A 27,208-nucleotide genomic window follows, 5' to 3' on the forward strand; every position below is an offset into this window, starting at 1 on the left:
TACGCGCTTCCTTTGTGCTCCCTGTCTCTCTCTTAATCTCTCTCTCTCTCTTTCTCTCTCTCTCTCACTCTCAACGGGTTAAACCATTCCCGCAGCACAGGAGGGGGGAGTGTAGGGGGTCGGGGTGGGGTGGGATGGGATGGGATGGGGTGGGGTGGTAGTGGAGGGGAGACGAGAGGAGCTATTCATGTGATTATATGGGAACGAATGGGCTTGGTGACTCGTGGCCAAATGTTGTTATTGTTGGGGATAAAGAGACTGGGAGACAGGAGGGGAGGAAGAGGGGAGGGAAAGGGAATGAGAGGGAAAGGGAGGAGGGGAGGGAGAAAGTGGAGGAGAGAGAAAGACACAGGCCAAAAAAGAAAACAGAGGAGGGACAGACAGGAAGGATGCAAAGGAGGTGTATTTATAAAGAAAACAGACAGCTTTAGTGTCATCAGAAAAAATTAAAAACACTTTTTTTTTTTTCAAGTAATTAATGTTATGACATAACAACATGTCTTATTTGACATTGTGTATATCGGAACGAGTTTCTTGTTTGTTTTTCTGGACTGTGAGAACTGGATCATCACTCCCTGTGAAACCCAACCTCCTCAACACTAAACCATTTTTCCTCTTACATGCAAGCAGGATTTCTCCAAAGCATGCTCTCATGCTAGATTATGCAACAGAGATATAATTACATCCAGTGTAATAGTAGGGGAAAAAACAACACCAAACAAAACAAAACATAAGTACCGCTTGGAGAGCCTTTTGTTCTGCTGCCTGTCAGTCCCCTCCGCACCAGCAGTGTGAGTTCAGGACCCTGGAGAGCTCCAAGCCAGCACCAACCACCTGAGACAACAAAGGGCTGTACTTCATCATGCAGTTTGATTTGCTGATCATAGAATAGGATAACAAATTATGATCTAAGTATACTATAAGGGATGTTAAACATTTTACAAATGTAGCCAACTTGTAGCCATGAGCGGGTCACTGAGATGTTAGCAGTCTGTCCTCTGTTCACTTCTGCAAAGCCTTAATCCTTCACCAGACTGTTGAAGCCCTTGAGCAAAGACAGCCAGATTTTAAAAAGTGGAGGACTCGAAGCCCTGTATAGATTCTGTATTTATGTGGATATGATATGAGCCAATAGCGCCATCTCCCGGAGTACAAAGTAGCTCCTCGTGGAGCAGAGTGGAACATGAACACACAAATCCTGTTCTGGATGGTGGCAAATGTGGTTGAGTGTGTATCCTCAGGGAAAGGACACATCAGGTTATCAGATCCAGCGCTGGTGCTAGTGCTAGTACAAGTTGCCATCTACGCTAAGCGTGCTAGTTTGGGACTTTTTTACAGCCCTGCACCCCTGCTGCTCTGTCATCATTTACAGCCTGATGTTGAACGTTTTGAAGAAGGGTTGCTTCAAAACGGTTGTTTTAAGTCTGGTCATACTGAATGATATTTCGTTCTATCTATTCAACCCAACCTAAGCTGCAGATAACATTACGCCATTTCATTACTGTATTGTTACTGCAGTAAACTCCAACTGTTAATTCCTTCAGTCACTTGACTGTTGAGCTGCTGTTCACTGCTGTTCTTTATCTTGCATTACACTTCACGTGTTACGTAACCATATTAGCCTATATCACTGAAACGCATGTGGTTGAAGCATTAATGCACTTGCATGCTTGGAGGGGTCGCTATCCCCAGCTGTTTGTTTGTGGCTCATTGTTTGAGCTTTTCTTTTTTTTTCTTTCTTTTTTTTTCTTTTTTGGTCAGCTATGGATGTTCCTCAGGATCTTTTATTTCTTCCGAATTTAAGACATTTATCTTTAAGACCCAACTTCATGATCCTCGGCTCTAGAGCCAAATTGTAGCTAAACAAAGAATTAAAAGAGATTACAAAAAAATACCAAAGAGCGTTGTAGAGAGCATCATGTTCTTCAGAAACACTGGATTATGTTCATGTTTTAGCTTTACCAGTTCTAGTCTCCATCGTGCGCGGCAGCAGCTGTGCCTTTAAGAGCATCTCTCGCAGCATCCTCCTCCTCTGTCACGGACGCGCACACAGCGGCTCAATATCAGAGAATACAGCTTAGCTTTCTGCAAACACGTAGGCCTAATTCTGTAGATACATCATACCATCTCATTATTACATTTATCGACGTTATTTCTCCACTGGACATTGATGAATTTGCTCCTACGGTCGCCGTAGCGGTCCCTTCGATCGTTATTATTTTTAGTTCCTTCCTTCCTGCATCCAAAGACCTATCTACGCTACAAGATGGCTGAGTTGAATTTGGGGAAGGGGCTGACTGCAGGGAAAGTGGCCAGCAACGTCCAGAAAAAACTAACCAGAGCCCAAGAGAAGGTAAGCAAAGAGCTGCTCCTGCTCCGCGTTAATATATGGGAAATGATGTTTCAGGCCTACAAGCTGCGAAGCAGCAGTGCCGCATCCCCCAGCACCGAGGCGCAGTGTCGCATCACGACATCATAATATTAAGAGCAGGGATGATGTGTTTGAGGGACGGGGATGGCCACTTCAAATAAACCCCTCTGTTAGCCAATGTCATGCAGCGGACACGTTCGTAATGCAGTCAGATGTGCTGTAGGCCTACTCATAATTTAGCCTGATGACTGATGTGGTTCTGGCATTTAAGTCAATACCTGTCTCTTTTCGCAAGGTTGTCACACAGATGGTGACTGCTGCCCACGCTCTTGCCTGCTCCTGGCGCCATGATAATATTTAACACCCATGCTGCAATATGTGTAAGTGGTAAATAAGGGGCCTAGTCTTTGCGTTAATGCACCTGCGAGTTGTGCGCAGAATAAATGACAGGGGGCGCTACTTGTCTATCAAAATGCATCATGAACTGTTGGGCCGAAGAGAGGCAGGCAGATAAAACAGATGGTCCCCTAGCAAAGCCTTTGTACATCATATGTGTGAATGTGACAGTAATGTAAGAATGTGTGAAATGTACTGTAGATTTGGCTTAATACTGGCATTATCTATGTACTGTGTGTGTGTCATTGCTTTTACAAGCAATTCATTTTCCCATTCATGCAAATGAGAGTAAGAGGTCAGGACAAACGGGTGAATCTTCACATTGTATATTGTATTTTAAGGAGCATCAAAAACCGACCTCTTGTTTTTTATGGCAGACACTGAGAACTGAGCAGAATCAATTGCCACAATTACCCTTGGTATTGTCAACTAATGTTATTATTTGTTTGGATGGGCAGGTTCTCCAAAAGCTTGGCAAAGCTGATGAGACCAAAGATGTTGCCTTTGAGGAAGGAGTCATCAACTTCACCAAACAATATGTGAGTGCAGTTCAGTGACACATGTTGAATGGCAGAGCTGTGTTTCAATTTTTTTTTTTCCACAAATCACCTTTTACTGTACAAACTATTACATAACAGACCGGTCTAATGGGAGATGTAGCTTGCCAGACTTTCTAGTCATATATGTACTCTTGACATATACCGACTTGCATTAGCTCAAACAGGTTTGAATTTGCTAAAACTGAAACTGGCTAAACAGCCTCGGAACATCTCTGTACGTGTCTCCTCTGTACTCTCTTTGTGTTCCAAGCCTCATGTTGTATGTTTCACTCACAGACTGAAGGCAGCAAACTGCAGAGGGACCTTAGAGCGTACCTGGAGGCAGTGAAAGGTGACACACGCACACGCACACACACACACACACACACACACACACACACACACACACACACACACACACACACAAGCCCATTCCATGTTACACTGATGAATGGACATATGCATTCAAAACCACACATGTAGGCACCATCATAGATGCACAAATACGTACTTCAACCTGCAAATATAAATGCCCATTAATGTACAGCATGTGTGTTTGTCTTCAGCCATGCATGAGTCCTCCAATAACCTGCAGTCGTGTCTGGCCGACATGTATGAGCCAGAGTGGTACGGCAAGAACGAAGTGGATTCCATTGTGGAGGTCAGAGACACTTTGATAAATGTGTTAAAAAGACAGCGAATGACTGCATGTGTGAGAGTGTGAGGACGAGCTGGTTCCATATAGCCACTTTATTGTATATTAGTTGATTTTGTGTGTGTGTGTGTGTGTGTGTGTGTGTGTGTGTGTGTGTGTGTGTGTGTGTGTGTGTGTGTGTGTGTGTGTGTGAGAATTCTCCTTTGACTTAATTATGTTTGCCCTTGAAATTACTTTTGGATTAATGGTTCTTGTGAGACAAAACTCTAGCTGCAAGATTATACTTCAATCACTTAAAAGGATTTCAGTTTATTCTTAATTGAAATACAAGACCACTAGCCAAGACATAGCAACTGAGCAACTGGAGTTAACACCAAGATTTTTTTTATTGTGCTATTATGTTCATCTATGCTGCAGGACTGTGATGTGCTTTGGACCGATTACCACCAGAAGTTGGTCGATCATGCTCTCATCTCCATGGATACTTACCTGGGCCAGTTCCCCGATATCAAGGTAAGATGTGTGGTTATAAGGACATGTAGTAACCTTAGCTGAAAATGATTAGCATCAAGCATTCATGCTGTGGCAGCAAGACTTTTTTACTATAGCTTTAATAATCATTCACTATTTGGATTTCAGCTGTGTTGAATTCGAAATATAGAACACAAAAATGGCTATTAAGAAGATGTGGAGAAAAAAAACAAACAAACATTGAATCAATGGTTGAATGAATGCAGCTAATAGTTCAAACACGTGTATGCTTTGTTATCTGGTAGCTAACAAGGAGAAGCTTATTTATGAAGCATGAAAACCGGGCATCTCACTGCAGACAGAGACATTAAATAACACCAGCACTTATTCTCCTCTTGTCTTCTTTTCCGTTCAGGCTCGTATAGCGAAGAGGGACAGGAAATTGGTCGATTACGACAGTGCCAGGCACAACTACGCTACTACACACAAGACAAAGAAAAAGGACGGGGGGATTAAAATTACCAAGGTAAATCAAATACACAATAGTCTGATACCTAAACAGTAGTAGCACTGCTAATGATGTGTGTAATCATACAATTATATTTTATTGGGTGTATGAAAAGCTGTAAGAGTATTTTCCATTTGAACCTGTCCTCTCTGTTCCAGCCTTCCTCTTTGCTGGAGAGGGCCACTCCAGGCTGGGCTCAGGGTATCCTGTCTGCACACAACGTTGCCCAGAGCAGTCTGTCCAGGAGCCAGGTACACAATACTCTTACTGTACTTCCTGCGAGGTCTGCCGACTACGAAGCTGTGATAAGGAACGTCCTGGTAGTCAAAGACACATGGCTTGGGATAAGGAGGCCCTCAGTTTTGGGGAAATTTTTTACTGCGTCATTGCTCTCTTTCTCTGCTCACGTTCCCTGTCACATACTACTGTTGAATATATAGTGAAGGCGAAATGAATATGACAACAACACATGTGGAAGCATAATCATAAGTAGCAGGAGATGTCACGTGCGCATATATTGCACGTCATAGTCCATTGCACATCAGACACACTCTCACGAACATTGCCTGATGCATTGTGTGCGTGTGTGTTTGTGTTTGTGCGTGCGTGTGTGTGTGTTTGTGTGTGTGTGTTTCAGGCTGAGGAGGAGTTGGAGAGAGCCCAGAAGGTGTTTGAGGAGATTAATATTGACTTGCAAGAGGAGTTGCCTTCACTCTGGAACAGGTGTGTATGTGGACGTGCGAGTGCATGTGGGAATTGATTTTCCTGTTGATGGATAGATGCTATAATTACATTTCACTTGCATCTGTGCCACATTTACCTTCACAGGATATTGAACTAAGCCAAGCCAGTAATGCAGTCAATACTGTCTCTCCCTCTATCTCTAGTCGCGTTGGGTTTTATGTCAGCACCTTCCAGAGTTTGGCTGGTTTCGAGGAGAAGTTTCACAAGGAAATGAGCCGGGTGAGACGCTTCTTTGGAGCTGCTGCGTTTAGATAAAGACCAGACAAAACAAACTGACTCAGAATATCAGATAACAGCTTACAGTGTTGACAGTGCCAGACTGTGCCAGTGACTACATTAATAGGGGCTGAGATTTCATCTAAAATTGAAAACTTCTTGCTGCACATCAGCACAGATTTTCACAACCATATGCAAAGTCTGCTATAGTTCATTTCTTATTTTTGGCCCAGTAAAGCAAAACTAGGACATGGGGTTTTAACTGACTGCAGTGAGATTATCCCCTGTAATACTTCCTTAGCTTGAGAGTTGTAAATATTGTCTCTCTGAATTTGGACATGATGATGAAAACAAGTAAAACTTTGCAGCGCATGGATGATATGGTTTTGTTAATGATTATGTCATAGACAGTGCCGTAACAGTGTGAGATCATTGGATTTAATGAGTAAAAATGTGTGATGTTTTTTCTAAAATCAGTATTTTGTGTGAATTGTACAGTGTAATAGTTTACACTGTTCTCTTTCTCCTCCTTGCAGTTGGATCAGGATTTGCACGACGTCTTGGAGACTTTGGAGGGATCAGACGCAACCAGGTTAGTGAACAAAGATATATTATTTAAATTTTCTCATAGCAAGACTTTCTACTGCTGAATGCCCTGTAATATATTGTGTAGCTCATGAGAGATTCATGGAATTGAATGTCAAGAAATCTTTTCAAGCGTCTATTGAAAGTTACTAGTGACAAAAATAAACACCAATAAATCTTTTTCTCAACAGTAATGCTATTCAGACTCAAACGTACTGGGATATTGTGTTTTGTTGAAATTACACTCAGGTAAAAATCCAGTAACCTCAGGTTTTTGCAATTCTAAAGTAAAATGTACCGTAGTCTTGTAGAGAACAGCTGGTTGTGTGAAACCCAGGGAACCAGTTTAGAGCACTGAGCCTCATCAGTCAATCACTGCGGTTGGTCGTCTCAGCCAGTGAAGAAAATACTTACTATGCTGTATGTCTGTGGCTCCTTCTACTCGGGCGAAAATAAATCTTTTCAGACATGTTTGCAAATATTTGAACCTCTTGAGAGACATAACTCATCGTGCTTGATGAATTTAATGGTCTGCATCAGAAGTTAGAATAGCAGTAAATTAAGTGGCGAGGCTATTTTCAATGAACTCATTTATTTTCCCTGTTAGTCTGTTTACTGTAGCTAAAGGGTCAAACTTTTTTAAATAATTTTTTATTTTAAGTCTTAAAGCCCGACATCTTTTGCTGCCAGCATGACATTTCAGTTGTCCACTTATTCTTTTTTAGACAGCACGCAGAAAAGTCCCAAAATACCTTTTTGGTGCAGTACACAAATTTTCAGTTTTATACTTACTACAAAATAAATTGCAGTGGCATTTGAAGTATTAGCTGAGGAGAAATGGTAGAAAAATGTATTAAAAAGATGATCCCTAAAACTAATTATTTTATTGATTAAAGTTGAATGTTGATCCCTCCGTTCCTGCTTCTGTCTGGAAAATATGAAACCCATGGATTAAAACACTGCACATCACAAACATTTTAAGCTACAGGAATAGACAAACGTAATGACATGCATTAACCTGGAGCCACCCCCGAACCCTCACCCCACCCCAACCCCTCCACCCCCTTGCAGAAAGACAGGTAACCATGGCGCCTCATCGTCAGGAGCAAATAGGAGGTAACCGGCAGCAACTGTGGTAACCATGGTGACACATATCTTGTCTGTCTGTCCAACTGACATGTCTGTCAAGCTGTTCATATGTCAGTCAGTCTGCGGGCGTGGGAGATTTCAGGGAGAATTAGTGCTTGGTTTTGTGCAAGTGAATTAGACAGACACACTGTCTGATCAGAGAGTCATGTGCTCAGAGCTGCAGATGTACAAGAGATGAGCAAACCTGTGTCTTTAATGCTGCGCCAGGCAACGCTGTCACATAATAAGACAGCCCAAAATCTCAGGGTTCACAGCATCTCATCTCCCCTTAACTGAGACCTGTTGAAATTAAATCGCACTCCTGGGGCTGTGGGTCTGGGACCCCAGAGTATTTGTCCGATGTGCCTGGTTGGTAATAGTCTTGGTAATGTTGTTTTCAAAGCCACCAATGAAGAAAATTGCCTCATCCAGCAGGAAGTTGCAGGTATGCTCCAAGCTCTTTAAATATCTGCAGATCTGGGGCTGCTTTTGTCAGCTTTAGAACATCTTCTGAATGACACCGAATGCCTCTTATTACTGCTCGCTTGTGAGGATTTACAGGAGGCACACACTAAGCCTGCTTGCATGGGATGGGAAGGATGGAGGGAAGGGAGGCTCACTTTTTTTGCATGACAGCTCTTGTAATGACAACTTCCACTTGAACTCCTGTAGAGCATGCCTTGTAACTTCTCTCTAGTGGTGTTTTAGCTCTTAGCTGCTCTCTTTAACCTTTGCTGTCCTCTTCTCTCATATCGTTTTCCATCCTCGTGACTCTCTGTAATCTGTATTCTCTTTTTGCCCTCCATCTCTCCCTCTCTCCCTCTCTCATTCACTCAGTGGCAAAGAACCATCTAACCACACTCTCAGGCCAGGAGGACCACCCCCAATCCCCAAATCTCCGTCCAAGGTAAACACACTGAGAATATGTTTATTTTGTGATCTGAGTTTGAATTCTACAGTTGTTTTTTTTCAGTATTTGTATCTATTTTCATTCTAAATAGTTACTTGGATTTATTAACAGCTAACAGCTTTGTTGAGGCCCATGTTAATTCTTTGTAAAAAAAAATTCAAAAACTGAATACAAAATTAAGTTAAAGTCATATTCATGTGGCTTCTGGCACAACTTCATTACCACATTGTTTCCCCCCCCTTAGCTAAAGCCAGCAGTGCCTCCTCCACCCAAGGTGACCCCATCAAAGGAGATGAAGACAGAGAACATCATCAACCTGTTTGATGCTGCAGCTACTCCTGATATCAGTGTGACTTCCCCTACAGAGGTTAGTAAGCAGCTGCTGTCGACGAACTGTGGAATAGCCCTTTAACTTTCCCTTTTCCTGTGCAGGTCAGAACCATTAAATACTCTTTCTTCTGGCCTGCCCCTTCTCCTATTCTATTCTATCCTATTCTATTCTATTCTGTTCAATTCTATTCTATTCTATTCTATTCTATCCACTTCCTTGCCTCCTCTGTTGCGCTCAGTTAGCCAATGAGCCCTCCTATTCCTGTTGTTATCAGTTTGACAGTCCTGCAGTGAGCAGCCTGTTGGACATGGACCTGGACTCTTTCAGTGCAACCACCAAAGCCCCCACGGTCACTCAGGTGGATGAGTCATGGCATGAAAATATAGTCGTAGAGACACTCCACTGCAAGAAATGCCAAGCTTCACAAGAGATTTTATGTTGTTATGTTTTTTTGAGTTCATTTCATGATACTGAAGTGCAAACGAAGGAGTCTTGCACTGCAATATGACCAGCAGTGCCAGTTGCCAGTGCAGTTGTTTGACTTTGAATGTATTGAAATAAGCTTGATAAGTCTGGATAAAAAATGAAGTCACTTGGTAAGTTTGGCATAGTGTGAGGTGTTACCTGCTCTGCTTCTCTCTGATGTTCCAAACAAAAGGTGGATGATGGCATGATGATCTGTAGAAACCTGCTTCTAGTTTCCACTTCTTCCTGCTTTAGCACAATCCACAGATCAGTCATGGCATGAACTGTAGACTGACAGCCCTGCTCTGCTCTGACTTCTCTCTCTCTCTCTCTCTCTTCAGACCTGGACAAAAGTACAGCAGAATGTAAATGTGAAATACTGGAATGGACTTGAGTTGTGCTTACTGTATCTTAGCGTACAGCAGAGCAGACTAAAAGCTGCTCAAATTACTTGGAGGTTAAGATAAATTAAGCGCACCTTATGTTATGTCACCTTTTTAAAAAATGATTACAGCTGCTCTTTTATCCAGGTCTGCTACTAAGCCTCAGTATAACATTCTAGTACCTGACTGTTGAATGGCATGTAGCCTACTGTATACCTTGACATAGCTGGTAGGTACTGGAGCCAGTTAAACTGGTCCTGTCATGACAGTGTAGGGATGAGATGACATTGTTTAGATATTTTGTGTTTGTGCGTTTTCATTCTATGAATCGTGGACCTATATTACATTTTTTTATATTTAAATCTAAAATAATCAGCACTCATTGTAATTCCAAATCTCCATGGTGAAGTATAAGCCTGTAGCTATAAGAGTTTCAGGATTACACCATAATACTGACGCGTTACATAATTATAATTGATGATAAGACAAGAAAAAATTATTATTCATAAAGTAGAAATTCCTGTTTATTTTGGGAGGACAATTTTTATTTAAAATACTTCATATTTTTTTTGCATATAGCAACATTAACCGTCAAATCACTACATAGAACAATTTGTGAGTCACAAAGCATGAAAAGTCGGGCCGGTGCAATGCCAGCTCAGCATGGAGTTTTTGTTTTACAGCCTGTTTATTTACTGTATAGTTTAGCCTCAACATCTGCTCAGTACCGAAAAGTGGAGAGACAAAGTTAGCAACTATTTTCGTGAAAAAAAGTGGAACATCTACCCACAGACAGACATTGTACATATTTATATCAATAGAAAAAATAACAATTTATGAAAGTTGTTATATCATGACAATGGCAGTTTAATAAGATAGCAGTATATACTGTGTATATAGTCTGTGAGGCAAAACCCAGGGCAAAATAAACACTGTAAATTACTGTTCCTTAAACTTATTGCTCTGAGCACGGGATAATAATCTCAGAAGGCATATGAGAGAGATATGTGAGAAGATTTTGTTTCCTTTGCACTACACCCCTGGTGTTAGAAGATGGTCCTCTGATACCAGTGAAATTATTTTACCAGGATGGTGGGTATGATATTCATTTTGAATAAAATTAGCTTTTGTACGATAAACATATAACAGACTCTACTCCGATTTATATCACTTGCATTTCGCACTTTACCGAGTAGTGCCTGTACTCTTGTTCTGCCAAAGATCTCTTGCGATGGGCTTATAGGGTAAGTGCATGGGACTTGTGCACTGGAAATGTCTTACTGAATGCAACGGGCATAACCAAGAACTTTTTATAAAGAGTTTTGTTATGTCTTCACATCTTGTTGCTTCCTCTGGTTTTCCACAGCCTGCAAACTGGGACTCGTGGGTAAGCTTATCATCCTCATCCTAAGAGAATTTTTAAAAGTAATGATAAAAATATATAATTACCATTATGATCATCATCTTTATCAGCATATTCTTATTTGTGTTCATAGCAACCATCACTTCATTTGTCGTTGTTTGCATTTACTCTTTATGTATGTCACTGTTATACAAGCCCTACTCTCATCATGCTTGCTGCTACACCGCTGGAGGATGCTTGACAGTCCTGCACTACAAATGCAGGACATGCTGGGCAGGGACTTATATAATGGTCATTTCTGCATATCAACAGTCTTTTCCATTAATGGACCTCTTTCATTTGTCTGTCCCAAATCTGTTTGTGCGTTGTTCTTGTGTCTGCAGTGCTTGATGTGATAACACTTAAACACTGAAGAGATTGTTGTACAGCACAAATAGAACTTGGGAATTAAGTCAATTCAGTTCCAAATGGACATTTTACACAGTTATATATCTAATCAATATAAATGTTGTCCTATATGCAGTGCTTTCTCAAGAGGTTTTATTCTCTCCCCCTTCCCTCCCCCTATATAAGCAGGACGTACAGTGATATACAACATACTGTATATGGCTGCAAATGTACACACTCTGGTACACAAAATTAACCATGAATGTAAATGAAATATCTCTTCTGTGTAGAATGATTTGAAACTGAATTGACCTCATTTCTTTGTTTCTCCTTGTATCCCTGTGTGTTCACATGTTACAGGATGTGCTCCATGTGACACACAGGGAACAGTTGTGTTCTGAAAGTTGAGTGAAGTTGCTCATGTTTGCAGTGGGTTGTTTTCTAGAAATGAGACTGAAGAGTTAGTGGGCAACTTCACAAAGCCTTGCTTGCAGCTTGGCATCCCGATCATTAAATAACCTTTGTGTTCATCCCGTACCTGCTGTAAGAGGGATGTGTCACAACAGTTGTACTGTTCTGCTGTGTTAGAGGCAAAGCTAGCTCAGAAAGGAGCGACACTTCTACTCTTACAAAGCTTCCTTCCTCTTTCTCCATCTGAACATAGCCGTGGGAAAATAAACCATGCTTGCTAACTACACACAGAAGATCCGACATCTATCTTCTGATGGGACTATTTTTTCTTTCTTGCCTTCTTCTGCCACCTTTCCTTATCTTCATTTGTCTTTTGATTTAGTCTGAACCTTCTCTGTAAAGGTTTATCTTTCTACATCAATCTTCTTGGGTCTTATGATGATGATGATGATGATGATGGTGATGATGATGGTGATGATGATTACTTGCTGACATCTGCTGTTGAACACCTATTGGTGTCTTTCATGGCCTCCTTTCTTCTCATGATTGCAAAACTGCTCCGTTTTCCCTTAAATCTGACAAATCAGTTTAGTCTAAATAATACTTGATAGCAACTCCCCAAACCCCCATTCATCTTCACATCCATTAAAAGGCCATTGTAATGGTTTTTCAGTTTTTAGCCCTTTTATTAAGGCATTTTTGACTGCCAACCATTTAAAATAGCTGCAAAACTGTACTTAGGAACAGCAGCGCTTTGAATAAAATGCTAACACCATGCTAACATACTGATATGCTAACATGCTGATGATGTTTGCCTGCCTTGGTTTAGCATGCTAACACAGTTAACACTGACTACAGTTGAGGCTGATGCCAGTGTCATTTTGCAGATATTTAGTCATAAACCAACGTAAAATCTGGACCAGATGATGGCGTAAGAGAAAAAGTCAGTCGATCAACAACATCAACAAAATTAAGTAGGAATCACTCACTGGACATTGTGAATGTTTGTGCCAAATTTCATGGCAATACATTCAGAGGTTGTTAAGATATTTTAGTCTTGACCAAAGTGGCCGAATGACCGACATTGCCATCCCTAGAGTCAGAGTGATGGAATATAGTCAGCATAAGATATAGCAAACACAATTTTTAGTTAATGGACTAAAGCAGACAAAATCACTCGTATGGTCCTTTTAATGTTTGAACCCCTTACCTGTCATTCTCGTAGTACAACCCTTATGCACCCCTTTAGTACCCCTTTAATATCCCTATCAATTTTCTAATCCCTTCCCCATCAAAAATATTTTACTTTATTTATTTCAAATAAAATGTTCTCAAACATCTGATTTCCAAAAATGATACCCGTAAGGTAAAATATCTCTTATGACCTCTGATTCCTTGAAACCTGACCCTTGCCCCTCAGCCTGAGGAAAGTGGTGCCCAGGAAGAGGACACCCAGGAGCACTATGACCCTGTAGCTGCTGCTACAGATGCCTGGGGGGATGATGGTACGCAGCCAGTCCGCTATGACCCCATAGCAGCTGCCAAAGAGGGTTGGGGGGATGATGGAAGCCAACCAGTTTCCTATGACCCTGTGGCTGCGGCTCAGGAGGGATGGGGGGATGATGGGAGCCAGCCAGTTCATTACGACCCCGTGGCTGAAGCCCAGGAGGGCTGGGGTGATGACGAGAGCCAGCCGGTCACAGAGGTGCCTGCCACACCTACAGCTGAGGCTCCGGCGGACACCGTTGAGGAAGAAGCCACCCCAGCTGCCACCACGTTGGATAATGAAGAGGGTCAGGTAACCAAGGAGAGAAAAAAAACAGAGAGATGCATCTTGAGGAAAATGGTGGATGCATCGACTCTTGAGGAGGAGGTTTGAGCGTGGGAAAGAAGCAGGTGATAGAGAGAGAAATTGTGAATGGGAGGTGGAAAGATGGAGAAATCTTGAGATTGAAAGATTTAGGATGCATCTGGCCCAGCAGCATAGATGCATCAACTGTGACACAGAGGGCGAGATGGAAATTAATTGATGAGGGAAAGAAAAGAATAAAGACATCTGCTTCTCAATGCACATAATTAATCCCAGTCACTGCTAATCACACATCGACACACATAGTATCCTGTGCAAACGCTTTATCTTTATGGCAAATGTGCATTAGTATCTAATCCTGCTGTCTAATCAACATGCCTGCATTAACTATGACTTTGCTGTTTAGGTTGTGCTGCTTGTCTTTTTGTCTGTCTTTGTCTTGTCTGTCTGTTCCTCCTTCCTTCTTTCATTCTTTCCACTTCCTTATTTATGACCTTTATCTGTCTCATTCTCTAACCTATCTCTGTTATTCCTCTTTGTCTCCCAGGATGAGTCTGCAGCAGCTGCTGCTGTGGCAGAACCAGAAGAACCAGCGACGGAAGAGGTGAGAGAGTTACTGCAAAATTCTAGATATTGGCAGCAAAGCAGTAAAAACAAAATAACGTCTAGGATTTTATATATATCTATAATATCATATTTCTAGCACCTTACACTACCTATAAATTTTGCACGGTTATGTTTTAGAAGCTGTACACCACAAAAAAATCCATCTCATCTCATTTGTTCTAATTAATCCATAATTAAATTAAGATTTTTCTAGAATAAAGTTATTTGTATATTTTCAAGATACAGGCACCTATTTATATAAAGTTCTGTTGCTTCACTTTATTTCTCATTTTTGAAGAAGGGCTCAATTATGTCTTTTCATTGTCTAGACACCTGAACCAGCTGCACCAGCTGCACCAGCTGCACCAGCTGCACCAGCTGCACCACCTGCACCAGCTGCACCAGCTGCACCACCTGCACCTGCAGAATCAACAGAAGCAGCACCAGAACCTGCAGAGATGCCCCCTGGCTTCATGTTTAAGGTAAATCAGGATATGGGACAAAAAAGGATTCAAGTGTGCAGAACATCTACTTAACCCCAAATATAACTTTTCTATAAGGCGATAAGTCATGTTTGTATATATGATGTAGGTCCAGGTGATGCATGATTACGCTGCGAACGACACAGACGAACTGGAGATGAAGGCTGGAGATGTGGTGCTAGTAATCCCCTTTGACAACCCTGAAGAACAGGTATGCACACACACACACAAACACACTGGTATGCTCTGTTATTATTGAGGTGATTATTTGCATGTCTGTGTGTTTAGGATGATGGCTGGCTGATGGGAATGAAAGAGGGCGACTGGCAGCAGAATAAAGAAAACGCCACTAAAGGAGTATTCCCTGAAAACTTCACTCAGAGGCTGTGAGTGAGGAGGACAAGACGTCATTCCAGCTTCTTTCTTTATGTCTCTCTTCCTCTTGCCTCTCTCCTTCATGCCCTTTCTTGCCCTGATACTGTATCTTTACTAGGACTTTGGCCATAGAAGCAGAGCTGTCACAGCCCTGGCTGAAACCATGCATTTCTAAGGTCTGCTACACTGTGCTAAAAGTGGATCTTGGCATTTCTGTGGATTTCTGCCAACATTTACAAATTACAGATGTATGTAGCCATTTCACAGGTGCCAGTTTGTCTTGCTGCTATGTCGCTACTCCATACCAGAGGAATTGATCAGAGAATCCTGATCATACAGGGTTGATGCAGGGATGGGCTACCTCCGCAATGGCTACCACTGTAATTTCATTATGACATTTTATTTTTAGTCATGTCTCATCATATTTCATCACCATAACAGAAAAAATGTCTTTTGAGACGTGCTTTTGTTCATCTGATATTGAGAGATTGAGAACTATGTGAAATTATTAAGACAATGCCAAGTGTAGCAGAGTATCCCTTACACACACACATACGCACACACATATAAATATATATATATATATATATATAAAACCTATTTCATAAAGGTTGAGGGGGTATAATTACTAAAACCAGGCTGAAAGGACACTGACACTGACTGAGTAGAGTCTTCACTATGTTTAGAAATCCCCAGCTGGCTACTTCACCTCAGTCAATTTGCGAAAAGACCTTTGAGCACACAAGGTGCCAAAGTCTCATCAGCTAAACTGCACATATTTAATTAATCCTGAGGTTCTCAGACTGGTGATCATACTCCTGACATCATGCCAATCCTTTATTCCTACTTTAATTATTGACTTGTGAAACATGGGCCCTTGGTTGTTGTATTAGTTTAGAGTCTATGGTGGTATAGGTAGAGTGACACTGTTGTTAAAATCCTAATAAATGCATATGCAGTTAACTGGTCATCAAACACCAGCCTAGGACAGCAGGAATACAGTATGAAAATCAATTCAAACAGAACGACCGGTGTCAGAGCCCCATAGAGCAGAGAAACAAGACTGCTAAAATCATCTTTGACAGGCGTGTTTTTTGACATTCGTCTTTTCACAAGTGATTCCAAATATGCATTAGTCAGGCTTGCTATAAAGCTAGCCAACAAACTACACCAATGAGAAGCTGCTACTGGTTGTATAGTAGTTAAGCAGATACAGTTACAGTAACACCCTAATGCTAATCAATATATAATAACTGAGCCAGCCTCATTCGTTTAAGAAAAAAAAAAAATGTGCCGATAAACAATTCCTTCTGTTTGCATAGAGACGACTTAACTCAAATGCAGATGACTCAGAATATGCACCAGAGCAACTTCTTTTATTTTTGTATGCTGCCAAGCAATGATTACATATAGCCTAATGTAACTATGTCAACATAATTGCCAACAAGAGGATGTTATGGAGTGTTTTGTACTTCTGTCAGGTTTACTGCTCTCAACATAGTCGCATTCTGTAGGTAGTTAAAGCTATCTCACATTCAGTCACTGACTCAAAAGAGATTCACGTTTCTCATGATGTTATTAACATGTAATAAGTGTGAGAGAAAACGTATGTGTGTGCGATTGTTTGTGTGCGTGTGTGTTTATGGGTTGTTTGGAAACATAAATTCTTTATCTATAGGCTATTGTTATTGGACGATATCACCACCACCTACCAGGGGATGAGGCCGTCCGTTTAACAGGAAGCTTTTTCTGACTGGACAAAGACAACTGAAGCGTATTTGGGTCTTTTTCCACTGGCTGGTATTATGGTTCCAGGTGTTATTGTGCATTTGTTGTGTATAAGTGTAATTTTGCCAAGCTGTGATGACAGATACATATTCTATAAAGACATTCATATCTGTATGTGAGTTACTGTGAGCATGCTGACTTCCCATGTGTTGTTGTGTGAACACCCCTAATTTAAGACGATGATACTTGGGTCACTTATGAGGCAGTTGAAACAGGCAATTTTTATTTTTTATTATTTATTTTCTTAATCTTAGTAAGGGGGGGTGGCAGGCAGTTACATGCTGTATGTTTTTTCCACCATTCCCCCTCAAATTAGTCCTGATTTAAAATTGCTGGTTTTCCATCAGCGTTGCCTCAAAATGTTGCCGGAGTATCGTAGTCCAAAGAGAGTTAAACATGATTACATGGAGACAGGACACATAGAGATACATTTCAAACCACCAGACTCAGGTGGACCTATTTTCCAATGGCTTTCAATGTTTTAACTTCTTGAGATGTGCATGATTTCTTCATGTGTTTTTAAAAAAAAAAAACAGCCTCACATGTGAGAACATCACCTGCGCATTCAGGTAAACCAATCACAGTTTGTTTTCAAATTCCATGTGTAACTCGGTGAGTGTTTTACCTGGGTCTGGTTCTCTATCTGTCTTTACGGATCAGTACGGTCTCCTGCGATGAGCTATGGGATACAACAAAAAGGTTTTTCCTGTACCTAACTGACCGATAATAATAAAGATGACTTAGAATCTCCTTGTGCTTGCTGATCTTTTGTAGCTCTTGTTATGATCATTGTTCTTGGTCAGTCATCATGTGAAATGGAAAATTTCCTCTCCCAGCTTTCAGTAGAAAAGTAAGTGGCAGCTAAGACAAAACAAAAAGTGTTCTGCTGTATGTGCTGAATACTCTTAATGTTGTCATTTTGCTCCCATCATGTCCTCTCTGCAAATACTGATGCATCCAGCAGGGTGCGCTGTGTTCAAAGACTTACTCTCCATCCTAGAAAAAAAGAAAACACTTTGAGGCATCAAGAGTAGGAAAGAGGAGTGTTGCTGAGTGCTGCTGTCCGTGGTACTGAAACCAACCAGCAGCCCACCCTGTAACCACAGCTATTCATGCTGGATTCACAATGTGCCAGCTAATGTCAAACTTGACAGTGATCGCTGGCTATGGGCGGTTTGATGACATGATCGAAACCCAGTTGTTATTGGTGATTCTGAGCAAGCGTGATGTAAATAAAAAGGGACTTTATTACGTAGAGTACAGAGTATTTCTTAGCACTTTAGTAATTAGTAATGGTATGGCATATGATCTTTTTTTAATTATTGGTAACAAATAATGCACAGAGTGGTTTTGGTTTAAAAACAACAACTTTATGTTACAAATACAAATTGTATACACAGAGTTGCCAAAAATAATAATAGTTTACATTATTTTCTAAAAAATAGATCTTTAAATAGTCTCTCCAACAATAGCTTAATATACATATTTAACAAATCTTTGAGCAGGCATATCGAAAAAAGCCTTGGAGTTCCTAGATAACTGCAATGTTTGAGTCTTCACAAAACATGCTCAACAAGTGTTTCCTGACAGGACACTTGGGCAATATGAGCTACATGCGTATCCATATTAGGGCTGAACAATTCATCAAAATATTATCAAAATGGCAATATGGCCAAGTGCAATATTCAAATAGCAGGAGCTGCAATTTTTTTATAAAGGTAAAATGTGTCACAACATGCCATAAATGAAGGATTGTGGTGCTACAGAGGTTTCCCCCTGCCAACAAATCATATTCTCCAGATTTAAGGGAACATTATTGTTTGGTAGAAACCCCCATCAAAAATCACATTATCATCATTTTGTGTTTTTTTCCCGCTATAATTGTGATTCATATCCCAATGGCAATCTGTCAAAATAATATGATTTTTTTCTTTCTTTCACATCATTCAGCCCTAATCCATATCCTTTCAGCCACATATCACAAAATTAGATCTACTTATCATAATGTTAAAGATTTTCTGTACCTCTGCCAATCTAGGTCTTGGGTGATAGATGGAATACAAAAAAAAAAAAGAATAATGTAAAGGAGAGCTATCAAACAAACTCTTACTATTCAAGATTAAAGATAACTGTTATTTATCATGATGCATAGCTGTTGCTTAATACAGTAGTTGAATACAGCCTGAGTGTTGTGTATGCCTTAACTAGATACTACTGACCTGAAAACTGAAAACCTGAAACCATGAAAAACATGTCACAAAATACCTGATAAAAAACATAAGGAATGTATAAATGAACCATATGAATCAGTCTGAGACAATCAAGTTGGATGAGAGCAAATGGCAGACTTGGAAGAGCTAAAAACACTGCAACACAATTGTCATGTCCATCATTATTCCCTGCAATTCAATAGTTTTCCAACAAAGCCCTTTTTCAGATGTGAAGCTGCAGTGCCCCACCATCAAGCATAGTATAGGCTCTACACAGAGAATCAGTGGATTTACTGCAGTGATGATTTTGACAGTACACAGAGCAAAGTTGATTTGTTGTCATTCTGTCTTCTTAACATTACTTAACCGTATAAATACCTATGTACATACAGAGCTTCAACTCACACCTTCTTCACTCTCTAGTTTTCTTCATGATGCTTCACCTTTTTCCTCAAATGTCAAAATGTATTCTAACTGGATCAGCTTGATCTCCAAATGGAATGCATGAATGTTGACACAGATTACAGTAAATACAGAACAAAGGAATGATGAAACCTGATTGTCTTACTCCACTAGCCACTTTTTTTTGATTTAATAAAAGCAATCATTTTGAGTCACAGTCTTTGTTTGTGATCTCTAAGGTGAGAGGACTGAACCGAGGGTGATACTTACACCAGTATTTATGTTGGTAGTCAAGCTAAAAGTTTTATTTTGACTTTCAATTGTGCTGATTTTCTTGCACACCTCAGTCTCTAGAAATTGTTAATAGACTAAAGCAAATCGTTTCAGTCTCCTCTCTTTGTCTCTCGCACAATTTAACTCACGCTACAAAAAAGGAGCAGCAAATATAGGCGAGAAGAGTTTGTGTAAAATACATTTACACTGTAAAATCAGTTGTATTTGGTGGTTCCACAGTCGCTTTCCTCTGTTGAGAGAGACAGCTGTGTTCTGTGCTTTAGTGCTCCCGAATACAGGTAACTGAATGAAGTCATTGCTGTGAAACATATCACTGTGGCTCCTATCTGCGTCCTTGCTCGATCCCCCAGGGGTGGAAGTGTCCAGCGTCCAGCAGCATTTGCCCTAGCTTCTGTAGAAGCAAAGGAAACCAGTGCAGCCCGTCAGTCTGCGGTTCTGAAGGGCCTATCAGGCTGTAGAAGAACCTCAGTGGAGCCAGGACCCAGTGGGCCAAATGGTGATTGTCCACTGCAGCATAGCAGGATGCGAGCACACCGTTCACCACTACAGAGCCATGTTGGGTGAGGGGGGCATACAGTCCAGTGCTCCTCCGCTCCTCCACAGAGGTCACAACTGAAAATGTTGTCTGTGACCTCACCTTCCCTTGCGGAGTAAGTACGCACTGTCCTGGATGGACCTCGCTGGCAAAGACTGTCCTCAGACCTGCTTCCCAGCTAGGCCTGGGTATGGAGCCCAAATGTGGCTCTTCAAGCGTCTCCTCCCACCCTGGCTCACTTCTCTGACCGCCAGTGCAGTCTGTGACAAAGATCAGGTGAGCTGCTGTGAGCGTAATATTAAGTCCTGCATCGGTGCCAATGACGTAGAAGATTTTTGTAACGTTGGGCTGGCGGTCCAGAAAGGATAAGACCGGGCTGTAGAGAAGAGGGCCGTGGCCATCTTCTGTTGAGGAAGCTAAGACACGGTCACCAGGGTGAAGGTCGCGCATCTGTTTAGTAGCCCCGCCCTCGAGAATGACCTGCGCATCGCCAGGGAAACAACCACCAGTTTTGGCTGCCACAGAATGTTCTGGAGAGATGAAAGAAAGAGGAGCAAGATTTTTCCTGCATTATTATCATTATTATTCCTTGGTGCTGCAAGAATAAGGAGATAAAACATAACAACACAGGAACACAGTTGGAGCTCCTCTCATGAGTGGAGCGAGAGTGCAGCAGTAGCACTTGAACTTCTACATCTGCAGGTTATTCTAGGTCACTGAGTGATCTATAAAGCAGGTGAGACTTTGACACTGACTCATGGACAACATTATCTCAGTGGACCAGTGGTAGATTGTTAACATATGCATATAATGTGGCTCAGGTTCAAACCTTGCCTTGGCTGTCTGCCTCTGGCTCTACACACGCACACACACACACACACACACACACATAGAAACACACTTCAGAAATCTTTATCAAAGATTAGCATTTTCAACCTCCTCCACCTCTACATTAGCGATTTCTTTCACTATTATTTCTCTAAGCATCAGTAACATGAAGGGCCTATATAAGGGCTATAAATCTAACTCAAAATCCATTATATAGTTTTTCAAAATGAGTCAAGTTTTTTCTGAGGCTGCTCAAATACTGAGTGGCATCACTGGAAAGTGTTGGAAAAACAAAACAATTAACAAACTGGCAAAAATCAAAACCCCTTCGTCTACTTTTTCTCGAATAATGCTGTCAAAGGGGACAAGTTGCCCCTTTACATTGCTATGGCGTGCATGTCTTTCCTGCTACTCTATTCAGTTTGTCAAACCCACTATAGCATTGTGGTCATCAGTATGACATGAACAATATATTATTCGAAAAACATGTTTCTGTTTTGTTGGGCCACTGTCATTCATTCAGGCTGCCGACGTTGCCACAGGCTCTGCATTTGATCTTGTTTGAGCATATCTGAATGAGGTGGCCCTTTAAGACACACTGAGACGAAGTGGCAAGAAGAGGTAGTCAGCAAGAGCTAATGGATAACCAGCTGATTGTATCACCACAGTCAGAGCACGGCCTGGGGTCAGAGAGACAGGAAAGTACACAGACTCAGACCTGGGTCGAGAAATTGTTTGGATTACAGCAGAGTTTGAGTTTTAAACTGAGTCACATGATCAGTCATGGGTCCACACAAGGAAAGAGCACCAACACACTGTAAGGAGTTTGAATCCCAACACTGAAATCTGATCATTTGGTAAAAACCTTAGTGGAATAAAGAAATTGTGAGGGAAATATTAAGCAAGACTTCTAAGACTCCTGTAGGCAAATCAGTTTGAAACAAGAACCCCATCACTCTTCATCAAATGTGTGTGTGTTTGTGGGAGGGCTTTCTTAAGGCAGCGTTAAGGCAGCCAAATATTTGTTCAAGGTGTGTGTGTCTGTGCGCCTGAGGGCTGCAGAAAAGGAGGGCTGTGACCGGGAGGTGATAAGACTCAGATAAGAGATCTGAGAGAAACCTGCTGAAGGAAAAGCAACAGCAAAACAAAGGGAGAGTTAATCATCTCACAGCCTACTAATCTCGACAGGTTGCTTAGTATGAAGTTTGGCATCAAATAACTGGTGGTACCAGACATGGGTAAATGGATTTCTAAAATGTCTCAAAAGTTAGAATCGCTCAAGCTGGAATGTGGTCAAGTAATGTTTGCATAAGGACTATATCTGATTTATGTTTGATAAAATATGTGTGTTGGAGAAATTATAGAAACTTGATAACAACAATAAAATTGGGGGAAAAAATGAAACACGCAATCATAGAAATGCAGAAAGAGTCAGATGTGTCTTTAAATTGTTTTTTATTCTATCCAGTAGACATCACTCCACTTGTTTTTGACCAGAAATGTGCTATAATATCAGTTACTGCACTGTCCCACCATTAAACGTAGCATGGGCCTCCATCCACGTCAAAAAGGAGAGTATCTGCATTACAGATACATTATACACCTTAGTATTCCACAGTCACAAAGACTGATCGCTTTATGATGACATTTGACCAAGAAGTGAGAGTGAACACAGCAAAGAGCACAGGTGCACACCCTGTCTTGATTGGCTCCCAATAGGCCTCACACGTACAAACACTCTCAGACTGATGATACGGGCACAGAAAGGCAAGCTAGTGAATCACCAACAAAGGGCCTATAGCATCGACCTCATTAGTGGTAATGACAGCTGGCCACGAAAACAAAAACATACAAACACACACATTCAGATAATGCGTGCACACAAACACGCACACACACACACACACACACACACTGTAGCTCATATCCATCTCTTACCTGACTTGACGCTACAGTGAATGTGGGCTTTGGACTCGTAGTAGACCCAGTCAAATCCAGCTTCTACAGCTAACCGGGCCAACATGGCGTACTTATTTCTGTCCCTGAGAAGAGGAATGAAAAGAAATTCTTAACGTCCAATATGATTAAATCAGAGCTTGACGAACAAGGAGTATTTCTCCAAAAACCAACAGAGTTCCATTACTTTTAGCTTGACATTTCTGTAGTTATCATAAGGCTCTAAAAAGTTGTAGTTTCAGGAGGAATTTGGTTACATACATGGCTAGTTTGCTGACTCAGTTGTTGGCTCATCACTTTACTGATAAGCTGATTGACTTGCTGACTTTTTGACTGTCATAACTTAGAGACTGCAAGAAGCTGTTGCCCCGGCCTATGTCTTGTCTGGCCTATTTTCACCACATTATCTACTGTATTTATTACATGCCTACCTGTCTGATGTGGTGATGTCGACAGCGCGTCCCTCATAGTGCAGCGAGTCCTCTGAATGATGGCCGTCCTCATCCCAGCCCTCTGTCACCCTCAGCTTCACACCTGGCCACATGTTCATCACAGAGATGGCCAGAGAGTTTAACTTGTCTTTACAACGCTGCAGAGAGGTAAAGAAATGGAGAGAGAAGAGATGGTTGTTAGAAACAAACAATCAAGAACCAGCTCAGAAAGGGGCCTGATGTAGAGAAAGTTCAAATGAAGAGAGAAGAAAAGAGTGAGCGAGTGAGACGGATGGTGTGATGAGTATGAGGAATGGTTACAGCCATGTGATCAGCAAAGAGATACTAAGTTCAGATTCGGGGAAAAGACAATTTTTCACAACAGTTCCATCACATTAAGGAGGGACTGGGAAGGTGGGAAAGTGGAACGACAGAAGAAGGAAATAGATAGATTAAAGAAGAACAACAGAGGACATGACCATCAGTTTCTAAGACAGAAGTGATGAGGGCATAATTTAACTCCTTTGGTAACTATATATAACAATGGTGTCAGGGGAAGTTTGTCAGGTGAATGGTAAAACTACACACAACCATGCCTGTGTGCTTGGTTGGAGTGATTTCGCAGTTTTCCAGATTCTTTATGTGTTCAAATCTGATTAATCACATTAATCACAAGCAAATCATTTTTAATGCAGGTAATGTCTCTGCCCATCATTGAATGGATGAATGAATGGATGAATGAATGAATGCCACATTTATGTTATGTGCCACCCAACTCACGCAACAAGGCTGGGTAGAGATTTGCCGCGCAGTGCGTAAAGCAGCCACTGACCCAGTTAGTTACAATTGCACATGGGTGAAAGGTGTCTACCTGTGGGCCAAACCAGCCTTAAGACTATGAAATGAAATTCAAGATGAACAACTTAGATACTTTATTGGTAGGTTAAATATATCCTCCCTAAAAGTTGTGGGTTTTACGCATCTCAATGTGCCCAATGGAAAACTGTACAGATTTACGATGACTGAGACTATCCAACAAAATAAGGCTTAGTTTGGGAGTAAACGCAATAGCTCAATTCAATATCATCAGCTAAGTATGTCAGGTAGGAAAATCCAGAGGTGAAACGAAGGCCCGACAGTCGATGAAATCAATCATTTTGGTTTAAACATTTAACTGACAGCAAACATTCAGCAGACAACTGGATGCAACAGTGGACCGAAGTGACTCAGTTCATTCAACCACATGGAACAGGTTTGCTGTAGTCTACTGACAACTCTGTCACTATAAGCAACGGACAATGGTATATATGAAGCAGTAGCACCCCAGGACCCGTGATCCATCTTTGCGCATCCGTGCAAGACGTTTTGCATCCATTCATCTCCCCTCCTCACCTGGGTCATGAGCCTGTCGGCGCCCGTGTCCTCCTCATCTTTGAAGATTATGTCTGTGTTGTAATTCGGCGTCAGTTCTTTAAAGCGCTCGGAGTTGCGCGTTATTTTGCCCTCGGGTCTCCCGCTGGCTCCCAGGGTCTTCTCGGCGACGTTGGGGCTGAACTGCTTGTAGGCGAGCGGTGTGAGCTTCTTCGGGGGCCGCCTCTTGCCGTACCCCCTCCCCGGCCCGCAGCCCTCCGAGGCAGGTGCGAGGAGGAGGACCAAGGCACACAGAGAGGCGGTGAGAAGGAAGAAGGAGATCCGCATCGCCCCGGAGGGAGGGGGGGGAGGGGAGGGAGAACTCTCCCTGGGGAGAGAGATGTCTTCAGTACCTCCCCGGTTCAGTACCCGACTCCATCGTCCGTGACAGTCGCAACATGACGTCCGAAAAACTCGGATAAAAGAAGCTCAGCACCTCGGCTGCACCGGGCACCATGAGGACACCGAAAAGTTCAGCGGCTCCAACAACAAAACAAAAAAAAAAAGACCCAAATTGAGAAACTTCGCTCCCTCCGCCTTACAGAATCAACAGTATGTGTGCAGGCTGTAAAGTCCGTGTATTTAAACAAACAGGTTCAAAGTCGATTCGGTGGGTGAGAGAGTTAAAGAGAGAGAGCGGTTACTGATATCCAAGTTGCAGTGTTGTGGTTTCTCTCCCTCTCTTTCTTTTGCTCTGGGAAACTGTCACAACATCAGCCACTTTCGCCTGCTGTTTGGTTGGTGCCCTCTCTGGATTGAAAGCTTTTCCTCTCCATATGCGGCCGGCGCGCAACAAGCTGCAGCTTTCCAGTTGAATTGAAGGGATTTGAGTGATCCAAAACGATCTGTTGCCACTTCAGACCGCACCCTGCCAGTCCTGCCCTCCTCTCTCCCTCTGTCCCTGCTCTGCCACCCACCCCGCCCCTCCTGGGCACAGGGCGCACTGGAGAGTCCTGTCCACACTCTGCTGGCAGGCAGGCAAGCAGCAAACATAAGCTTTGCCCTTCATTGCTGCCACTTCACATTTCCAGTTGCTGTCTTTGTCTCTGTCTGTGCCCTTGACAGCTCTGTGTGCTTTTTTGTTTTAGACTGTAAACAACAGGCAATCACAATCAATTAAACCAATCAATTTCCCTGAGAATGCAGCCACTAGGGTTTTTTTCCCCAACTGCATTCCAATATCAAATAAGATCAAGGGTCACTGGTTGACTGGCTGTTTAATGGGGTAATTTACTAGCTGTGAGACAGACTGATTGCCTGGATGTGTTACAGGTGGACTAGCTGAGGGGCTGCTTGGCGGAATAACTGACTGACTCACTGAGTGACTGACGGTCAAAAAGATTGTTTGACTTGCTATTCAGCTGACTGACTAAATCTACGATTGGCTGGCTGCCTCAATGACTGCTTACTTACAACTGTGTTTAGAAAAAATTAATTGACAAGATTAATTACTTTATGCCAGTTTCCTAATATGGACAAATAATTACATCTTAAATTTATTAACTTTTGGCTGTCTGGCTGCAGGCTGTGTGGCTGATACACACACACACACACACACACACACACACACTGTTAAACACCAGCAAACGCAGCCCCTCCAAATTAGCTCTTCAAATATTTACCAGCAGAAAATCAGTGGTCTCACCCCTGTTTCTCAGGGCAAGTTCCTTTGAATGAACTGAACTGTACAAGGCTGAGGGTTTCCACAATTTATGTTTTATTATTTGTGAGCGTAAACACCATAAAGTATTTTTGCTGCGCCACCGCTTTTCATGTCTCTTGATGGAACAGAGAAAGGCAAAGAGCGAGATTCACTCACAGTAAACAGCCATCTATAGCTGTGTTTACCTTTTAGCTGAAATAGAACATCAACTGAAACTTGTGTAAATTCATTAGAACTATACTGGCGCGTGACATACAAGCCAGTTAAAGAAAATCAAAGTTAGTCATAGTGGTGTCAGTGTTTTACTGAATTTGTTTCCAGCTTTGTAAGGGGGAGAGGCTTTGATAATGAAGTTTCACCTCATCATAGAAGTGGGACCTCTCTTTACTTTTAAGTGAGAAGGGAAACAGGAGATACTTTTACATTTGTATCAAAGTGTCACAGAAGTCTCTCTTTTTCCGCTCAATGACCAAAGGTATGCGGAGGGTACGCTCATTGACCACCTCTTGTAAAATCCCTCAGCTAAAAAGTTTCCTCGCGGAGCTTTTAGCTTCA

General features: G+C 41.8%; 2 protein-coding genes across 4 annotated transcripts; one reads left to right on the plus strand and one right to left on the minus strand.

Annotated features, from left to right (window-relative positions):
* The first annotated feature begins 2,030 nt into the window (after positions 1–2,030).
* Positions 2,031–17,485, plus strand: bin1 (bridging integrator 1). 3 transcript variants are annotated; one of them, XM_022740492.1, is made up of 19 exons: positions 2,031–2,353; positions 3,226–3,306; positions 3,604–3,658; positions 3,873–3,967; positions 4,379–4,474; positions 4,848–4,958; positions 5,099–5,191; positions 5,578–5,663; positions 5,828–5,903; positions 6,437–6,492; positions 7,557–7,601; positions 8,451–8,520; positions 8,768–8,890; positions 11,069–11,089; positions 13,284–13,661; positions 14,221–14,277; positions 14,609–14,761; positions 14,871–14,972; positions 15,050–17,485. In XM_022740492.1, exons 1-19 carry the CDS (start codon positions 2,267–2,269, stop codon positions 15,149–15,151), a joined length of 1,887 nt encoding a protein of 628 aa, XP_022596213.1. In that variant the 5' UTR covers positions 2,031–2,266; the 3' UTR covers positions 15,152–17,485. The 3 variants fall into 3 exon arrangements, with proteins under 3 accessions (XP_022596213.1, XP_022596215.1, XP_022596214.1); XM_022740494.1 differs by lacking the exon at positions 13,284–13,661; XM_022740493.1 differs by lacking the exon at positions 7,557–7,601.
* A 1,163-nt stretch (positions 17,486–18,648) lies between these two features.
* Positions 18,649–26,045, minus strand: LOC111218276 (indian hedgehog B protein-like). The gene is made up of 4 exons (XM_022740497.1): positions 24,973–26,045; positions 23,581–23,738; positions 23,132–23,235; positions 18,649–20,895 (listed from the first exon to the last, which is right to left on the minus strand). The coding sequence occupies exons 1-4, from the start codon at positions 25,276–25,278 to the stop codon at positions 20,153–20,155; spliced, it is 1,311 nt and encodes a 436-aa protein (XP_022596218.1). The 5' UTR covers positions 25,279–26,045; the 3' UTR covers positions 18,649–20,152.
* Between the last annotated feature and the right edge of the window lie 1,163 nt (positions 26,046–27,208).

Source organism: Seriola dumerili, unplaced genomic scaffold, assembly GCF_002260705.1.
Source record: "Seriola dumerili isolate Sdu_G_001 unplaced genomic scaffold, Sdu_1.0 BDQW01000052.1, whole genome shotgun sequence".
Taxonomy (NCBI): domain Eukaryota; kingdom Metazoa; phylum Chordata; class Actinopteri; order Carangiformes; family Carangidae; genus Seriola; species Seriola dumerili.

Bases quoted from the DNA above. Each gene is read 5' to 3' on its own strand.
- bin1 (XM_022740492.1), top strand. From the start codon at position 2,267: ATGGCTGAGTTGAATTTGGGGAAGGGGCTGACTGCAGGGAAAGTGGCC. The intron at 5,904-6,436 runs GTGAGACGCTTC...TCCTCCTTGCAG, and splicing joins TTCACAAGGAAATGAGCCGG to TTGGATCAGGATTTGCACGA. The intron at 7,602-8,450 runs GTAACCGGCAGC...TCATTCACTCAG, and splicing joins TCGTCAGGAGCAAATAGGAG to TGGCAAAGAACCATCTAACC.
- LOC111218276 (XM_022740497.1), bottom strand. From the start codon at position 25,278: ATGCGGATCTCCTTCTTCCTTCTCACCGCCTCTCTGTGTGCCTTGGTC. The intron at 23,236-23,580 runs GTAGGCATGTAA...TCCTCTTCTCAG, and splicing joins GACATCACCACATCAGACAG to GGACAGAAATAAGTACGCCA. The intron at 20,896-23,131 runs GTAAGAGATGGA...TCATCTCTCCAG, and splicing joins TCACTGTAGCGTCAAGTCAG to AACATTCTGTGGCAGCCAAA.